General features: G+C 33.2%; 1 protein-coding gene across 1 annotated transcript; it reads left to right on the plus strand.

Moving 5' to 3' along the window:
* Positions 1-3,968: 3,968 nt before the first annotated feature.
* On the plus strand, positions 3,969-7,667 carry LOC134726720 (C-type lectin domain family 11 member A-like). Its single transcript, XM_063591137.1, has 3 exons — positions 3,969-4,422; positions 5,415-5,612; positions 7,375-7,667. Exons 1-3 carry the CDS (start codon positions 3,969-3,971, stop codon positions 7,611-7,613), a joined length of 891 nt encoding a protein of 296 aa, XP_063447207.1. The 3' UTR covers positions 7,614-7,667.
* The last annotated feature ends 473 nt before the right edge of the window (positions 7,668-8,140 follow it).

The following is an 8,140-nucleotide window of genomic DNA, read 5'->3' on the forward strand; positions in this document are numbered from 1 at the left end:
AAAGATCCCCTTAAAAATCACAATTTTTCCTGGGAAAACCTGAAAAAAATCAGTTCTTGTGTATATAGCGATATAAGAAAAAAAAACAGCTGGAATATTGATTTATTAAACAACAGCAAAAAGTAGCAAAAACAACCATAAATAAACCAAAATGAATGAAATCAATCAACCTGATGAAATAACTGAATTACACCACATTGTACAAATGGCATTAACTTGAAGGATCACTTATAACAAAAAAGATAAAATATTGTAAACAAGACAGGTGTCTAAACAAACAAGTTTGGGGATATATTACACATCTAGTAATATGTCTTCTTTTAGGAAATGACAGAATATCAATCAAATCAATTAAAATCGAAAACTGCTATTAAAAAATCAAAATTAAGTACGCACATGTGCGTCCTGTAATATTATGATGTCAGTATAAGATGATGATATGTAGTACTATCACACATGACTACAAGTACAATGATTATTCGTCCTTTATTTGGTCCATTTATATATGTTGATTCGAGGGTCACTGGTGAGTCTTTTGTAGAAGAACAATTTTAATCCTGATATATGTAATGAGTTTACATACTGTCCCAACCAATGTTTTGCGAAAAGCGCACCGTCATATAACGGTATATAGATTATGTTTCATCTATCCCATTCACCGAATATATCACTCTAAGCTACAAGCTAGCAATGGACTAGAATGTAACCAGAAAAAGATGAAGATGAAGATGGAGTTGGTATTATTCCACTGTTTGTACATATTGATAGCTAAATCAATATTAGATTGGTTGAGACTATCGCACGTGTCATTGAATAAAACTTCATATTCTCCTTTGAACATCGTTATCCACTCTGTCGATTGGGATCTCGTCGTTTGACGTTACGCGCGGTTAATGTACATGCCGTTATGACGATTTGTTTTTCAAATAGCATTAGTAAGGTCATTACCGTGTTCAAATTCATTCCAGCTTTAAAAAGAAAAGACCATTAATTTAATTTTGAACCGTACTGTATATCGATCAATTTTCATATTGTGTTTAGTTATTTAAACAAGCTGTTTTTTTGTTGTTGTTTTTTTTTTTTTTTTTTACATAAATAAGGCCGTTAGTTTTCTAGTTTGAATTGTTTTACATTGTCTTATTGGGGCCTTTTAAAGCTAACTATGTGGTATGGGATTTGCTCATTGTTGAAGACCGTACGGTGACCTATAGTTGTTAATGTCTGTGTCATTTTGGTCTTTTGTGTATAGTTGTTACATTGGCACATCATACCACATCTTCTTTTTTATATATTAGACAAATTGATATCTTATATTTAGATATTTAAAAAAAAAACATAGTAGTAAGTAGTAGAGTAAAACATTCATTTCCCTTTGCTTCGAGAGTTATGAAGATTTATCTCCCTCGAAAAAAACATTTTTCCCGCGATCAGAGCCCTCGTGAAATATGAAGCTTCTTGGGTGAACAAATCTTCATATCTCCCTCAGACGCAGGAAATAAATGTATAATATCCCATACATCATGTATGGATGAAATATGAACTGACGTATTAAATTATAAGCCTGGTTATTTTGATATATATACTCATTTCAAATGTAATATCTAGATGCAGGTTAGCAATAAAGGTATTCATTATACCACATCAACCCAATTCCACAATCTGCACAATGAAAAACACAGGTAAGCCATGGATGAAATCCTATATTTTCCATGGAAGTAAAGCGTTATTATTTCGTGCATCCGTAACGCTCTTCTTGATTTCCAATCGGAAAGAACGCTTAAAGCCGAATATTTGATAGTCAGGATGTATAAGAACCGAAAAAGTTGTAGAGCTATATGATTAAAAAGCACTTTTAAAAAATCTGGGATACAAACTAAAACAGTGGAAAAAATGGGTGGTTGATTTCATAATAACAACTCATATACATATTCATTTGCACTGACTTTGGTGTTAAAATTATGTCTGGTATTACTTACGAATTAGAATTACAAGACATGAACCAAATACCTGACCATTCGGTTCTTACTGCTCCTTTCAAGAGAGAATAGACTAATCAACAAAATAAAAACACCGCAAGCGTCTTACTCCGATATTCAAAAACTTCCAACTTATTGAACTTATTTCAGATGCAGTGAAATCCAAGATAGTTGAAAAATCAGAAGGCGATAACCAATACAGGAAGTCAAAAGAAAAATCACGATGCAAATCATACTGGAATTAGAATCTCAAATAACTGTGGGATAAAACATGCGAACACGAAAAAATATGATGAAATGTAAAAGGATGTGGTACCAAAAAGAAACGTGTGCGAGAAATCGAGAAATATGTTCGATTAACTTTTGAGGAAGAAAAACCGAAGTAAACAAATGCGCCAACAACAAGAGCTACTTAATCTTACTTAACACAAGAGACTGTTGGAAGAAAGTTGGTAAACTAGGAATAGCTAATGACAGGCGCTTTTCAATATTAATGGAGGTATTAACATCATAAAGTAGTTTCTATAAAGATATAAATACAGTATATGATACATGGAAATGCTAGTATGAAAATGTATTCAATATTACTGAGTGTAAGTACATCAATATTTTCTATGTACTGTCCAAGATCAACTAGAAAATGGAGCAATATAGACCAATGCTTAATAAAACCGGCGGACTCGACCAAAATGTGCCGAATTTCTTCGTAACACCTCGTGTGTGAATATTCTATTCAAGATTATGAAGTATGCATTTGACAATGGAGTTGTGCCTCCGAATTGGAACAAATATACACATTAATCCAATAGTAAAACCTGAGATTATCGTGACCCTTTAGGTTATCAAGGGATAGCCCTGATGTCAATTCCCGTTAAGATAAATGCAAATATTCTTAACACACGTTTATCATTCTGTTTAAAAGAAAATACATCTTAGCCAATGAACAACTTTAGAAAAGATTGTGGTTGCATCGAACATTAATACTCTCTATATCAAGTATTATAACTAATAGAAAACATTCAATGTTTGCTTGTTTCATCGATGTCAAAGACGTTTCTGAAAGGATAACAAAAGCTGTATGTAGATGTTTGTTATGTTGTTAAAGTAAACGGCTATATGACCGACATGTTTGGCTTAATATGGGTGTAAAACAAGGCTACAAAATATCCCTAATTATTCTCAGCGTATGTAAACCATCTTGTCGATGAAATAAGCAATCTGAATCTTGGTATCCCGATCAATAATTCGTTTATTTGTCTTTCATGTTATACGCTGATGACATTGTAGTACTAGCACCAGATGAAGAATCCCTTCAAATGATGTTCAAAAATATCATTAACGGTACCAATTGTTCTGCACCAGCTGCGCATTTCGACAATACATGTCTCTTTTTTGATGCTCGTGATCAAAATATTTGAAATCCAAAGCTTATTTCAAAGATGAAGAGCTATAATCCAAAGATCCAAAAAGTATAGCAAAATCCGTGAAAGGAATCTGAGCTTTGCATGAGGGAGATACATTCCTTAAATTATAATAATTTCTAACATTTTGTAACAGCAAATTTAAAATGTAGTCAACAATTGGTGTTCAAAGTGGACCGTGCAAACTTTGGAAAGAATGATAATAAACTTAGGACGTTAAGACAGTTACTTTCAACCAAGCAGTTATGTAAAATCTGTCAAGTTTATAGAATATCATAGAACGTTCTCAAACCTTCGTTGTGGCTCCTTACCACTCTCCACTGAAACAGGACGATTTTAAAATCTTATTTTTTTTTATTTTGAAAAGTGTTTTAAATTGTGTATGCACTTAATGGGCATGAGGTAAAAGTGTCTCATGTGTCTATTAAGGCAGAAATCTTATATATTTTTAAGCTGATTTTATCTGATGTACAATATTTTTTGTAGTATGTCAGATTATGACACTGTTATCAACTAATTACTTACTTACTTACTTAAATATTGATCCATTTTAAATTCTAAATAAATGTAAATGACGCAACTCAAGTATCCCAGTAAGTGTATTTCTAAGTGGATCAAACAACTCATCATTTTGATGTTCCTTTCTTCCGGAGGATTTACCCAGTACAAATTATATGTGGTCATTTCACGGTTTTTCTCTCCATCAATAACAATGGATTACGAAGCATATAATTCGGTAGCAGAAGTTAATGATTTAACAATTGGAAACCATTCGAACGAAAAATCGCATAACAAACTAAACTTCTACGAGGCCTTACATCATAATAATGGTGATATATCAACCTATGATGACTTGAAATTCAGCCAGAGTACCACCACACAAGGAAAGCATCATTCTAAAAAACAGTATACTATATGGTTTCTTGTTGGTCTTTGTTTTGGAAGTGTATTGTCTGGTGTTATAGTCTATTTCGCTACAGGGATTAATGACCAGCGTATTTCTACAGATGAAAATCATGATGCAGGTAAGCATACACAGAGTTAAACTATCAGCATTACTGATGTTAATCACCAGGCCAATCTGTCCAGGGATACAAATGTTTTGACCTTTCTGAATTCACTAATTGAATTGCGAAATACAAAATACAAATATCTATGTTTAAAGAGAGAATATAGAAGGGTTAACTATGGGATAACAACATTATTAATTACTGACAATTGCATATTGATAACATTATAATTACAGATAATTTGCATCTTGAAAAATTGTTATGATGAAATGTTTAGTAGCTGTAATAGAAAACCAAATAATAAGCAGAATTGGTGCTGTAAGATAATAAATATTTTGGGGTAAATATGGCTTTAACTTTATTTTGTTAAGTCAAAAGGTAGATAATGTAGATTTTTGTTTGAGACAATTAAAAGAGAGAATGGTTGAAACATTTATAAAAAATTTCTGTTTGTCTTTTTCATTTTTAGCCATGGCGTTGTCAGTTTGTTTTAGATTTACGAGTTTGACTGTCCCTTTGGTATCTTTCGTCCCTGTTTTATATTGGGAAGCAAATGCTTTCTTTAAAGATCAAACATATGTCAATTATATGAATAATTTCTGTACACATACGTTACAATTTTACTTAGACAAACGAGTGAATTTAATATATATATTTGTAAATACCGTATTTGTGCACATAATTTGAATATATAGACAGGAAGCAATTATAATATTGACAGGAAAGATAGATTATGTATTTATTGTAATACAAGTTCTATTGAAGTCGAATTTCATTTTTTATTGGAATGTAATACTAGTAATAGGCTGACGTTAGGGAAAAATATATCAAACCAAATTATTGGAGACACCCCTTTACTTATTAATTGATACAATTTTTATCTGTACAAAATTTAAAAAAAACTAAACAATATTGGTAAAAAAATGCACATAATCCTAAAAGCTGTACTTGCTTTTGGAGTAGAGTATTAATGATAAAAATAAAACATTCCTTTATTTTTTATTCAGCTCCTCCTGGGAGTCGAAGTAATAGTTCGATTGGATACAGTCATATACATGGATTTAAAAGTAGTATAAAGTTATACAAAATTCCAAGGTCTTGGGAGGAAGCACAACAACAATGTGTAAAAGATGGTGGAGGCTTAATTGTTTTAAATACTAAAACCAAAGATAAAGCGTTTTTAGCGTATGTCAGATTAATATACGGTAAGTATACACTTATTTTGCATTCTGGTGTGAATCCTACTCTATGTGATAGGCCATGCTATCCTTCATTTGAACAAGGATATCTATTTTTACCCTTAGTTTAAATGTTCCTTACGTCGTAACTAAAATCCCCTTCCCTTTCATAAAAGAGGGACGAAAGATACCAAAGGGACAGTCAAACTCATAAATCTAAAACAAGCTGACAACGCCATGGCTAAATATGAAAAAGACAACAGAAAAACAATAATACACATGACACAACATAGAAAACTAAAGAATAAACAACACGAACCCCACCAAAAACTAGGGGTGATCTCAGGTGCTCCGGAAGGGTAAGCAGATCCTGCTCCACATGCGGCACCCGTCGTGTTGCTTATGTGATTACAAATCCGGTAAATAATCTAATTCGGTAGGTCACATTCATGAAAGGGAAGGGGATTATAGTTACGACGTAAGGAACATATCCGATATCATTTGTGAACGGTTATTCCATAACGGTCAACCAACTCGTGATGGCGTCCATAAAATTTATGGAGGGATGATTTCAACTTCACCATTTGGAACTCTTGGTTTAATAGCTTCCTTGTAAGCAGCAACCCTCTATCAAGAAAATCATGATAGGAAATGCAAGCACGTGGATATCGTATCAATTGGGAGATATATACCCCGTATGCAGGTGCTGCTGGAATGTTGCTACTTAGAAATGGAAAGTTCACAATTGGAAAGCTGAAATCATATCTTTTGTCGTAAAGTTTTGTTTTCATCCGACCCTATTTGTCAATTTCTAGATGTAAGTCAAGATATGAGGCCGACTTAACTGTATCTGTAGTATCCTTTATCTCCAGTTCGATGGGATAGATGCGTTCTACATAGTCACCAAATTTTGAATTGTTTAGTGAAGAACATCATCTATATAGCGGAAAGTAGAAAAGAAGGATATTGCTAACTTCGTATCTTTCTTCCTAAAAAGGTCCTGCATGAAGTCAGCCTCATAATAAGAAAGAAACAAGTTGGCAAGTAGAGGGGCACAGATTGTTCCCATTGGAATGCCGACAGTCTGTTGAAAAACACGTCCTCCGAACGTAACAATATGTTGTCAGTCAAGAAATCATGCATTTTGATAATATCAGTTTTAGAGAATTTTTTGTTTGAAGTGATTCTTTACAAAGTAGGATTTATCCCTCCCTAAGACAAGGCACTTGTATCTACGTTGGCCATTCTTTTTTATGAAGAAAAGTAATACCAACTCTTTCAATCTGTCATTTAGTTTGGAATGTGGAATACTTGTGTAAAGAGTAGAAAAGTCAATGTTTTAATACTGTTACAAGATGAAAGAGAGTTAGATTGTATGTACTCTAAAAGATCTTTGGAATTTTTTAAGTATCCACGTCTGATTCACGTCTGCTCACCTCTAGAATAGGCAGTTTAACAATAACTTTGAAGCCCGTCTTTGATTGCTGATAAAATAGATGTTAATAATTTATAAAGAGGTTTCGTGGAACACTTGGAAGACCTAGCACTAAACCGTTGTTTGTACGGACACTTATGTAGTTTAGGTATCCAATACAGTGATGGAAGATCCAGTTCTTCATCTTTGGTTGCAATTCCAAAGGAACATAGAACAGACTTATGATTATCCATGATTTCCTCTTTGGTAAGTGACGGGAGGGTATCAATTTCTATCAATTCTCAATTAATCTACCCTTAGGTACCTCACAGTGGTGGTTCGAGCACAATTAACTCTCAATTTATCTATCCTTAGGTACATCAGAGTGGTGGATTGGTGCCATTGACAGAGAAATAGAAGGAACATTTCAATGGGTTACAGGCGACGTTATGTCGTATAATAATTGGGGTGTGGCGGAGCCAGATAACATGACAAAGAAATTAACCAATGCAGATTGTGTCGTCTACTTAATTAATACAAAATATGGAAATTGGTATGATCGTGTTTGTCGGTTTAAAGTGCCCTTTGTATGTGAAAAGAAGGCATCAGAGTAACAACTATAGTAAAAACACTGTTTGATAAGCTTTAAAATATATTATTACACCTCAGTGGGTTTTTTTATGTAAAAAATAATGAAATAGTTTTGCTATTTCATTCCACAGGCCATTTGCCAGTCAATAGCTTCAAAGACTATTACCCCGATTAATAGTTTCACAATCATCTTTCCCGTACTTTTTCATGATTATCTTTTATTGGACGATAATGATGTCATTGACTACTCTGATTGGTTACTTATGTTTGGCAACGTCAAACTCTTGATACTGTGGATTCATTTTTTTTCGTGGGTACCAATTTTTGTGGTTTGGGAAAAACTTACATATTCGTGGATATTTAATTTCGGGGTTTTGGCAAAGTCTTCACTCATTCCTTTACAAAATTTGAATTTCGTTGAACATTTCAATTCGAGGTTCTCCTGTACCCACGAAATCCACGAAAATTGGTATCCAACGAATATTAATGAATCCACAGTATTGTAAACGGTGGAATCTGTTTGTCTCGATTGTAATTTCAGTATAAGAGA

Source organism: Mytilus trossulus, chromosome 7 (assembly GCF_036588685.1).
Source record: "Mytilus trossulus isolate FHL-02 chromosome 7, PNRI_Mtr1.1.1.hap1, whole genome shotgun sequence".
Classification (NCBI taxonomy): Eukaryota; Metazoa; Mollusca; class Bivalvia; order Mytilida; family Mytilidae; genus Mytilus; species Mytilus trossulus.

Excerpts from the sequence above, each read along its gene's own strand:
- LOC134726720 (XM_063591137.1), top strand. The coding sequence starts at position 3,969 with ATGACGCAACTCAAGTATCCCAGTAAGTGTATTTCTAAGTGGATCAAA. Across the intron at positions 4,423-5,414 it reads AGATGAAAATCATGATGCAG|CTCCTCCTGGGAGTCGAAGT; the intron begins GTAAGCATACAC and ends TTTTTTATTCAG. Across the intron at positions 5,613-7,374 it reads GTATGTCAGATTAATATACG|GTACATCAGAGTGGTGGATT; the intron begins GTAAGTATACAC and ends ATCTATCCTTAG.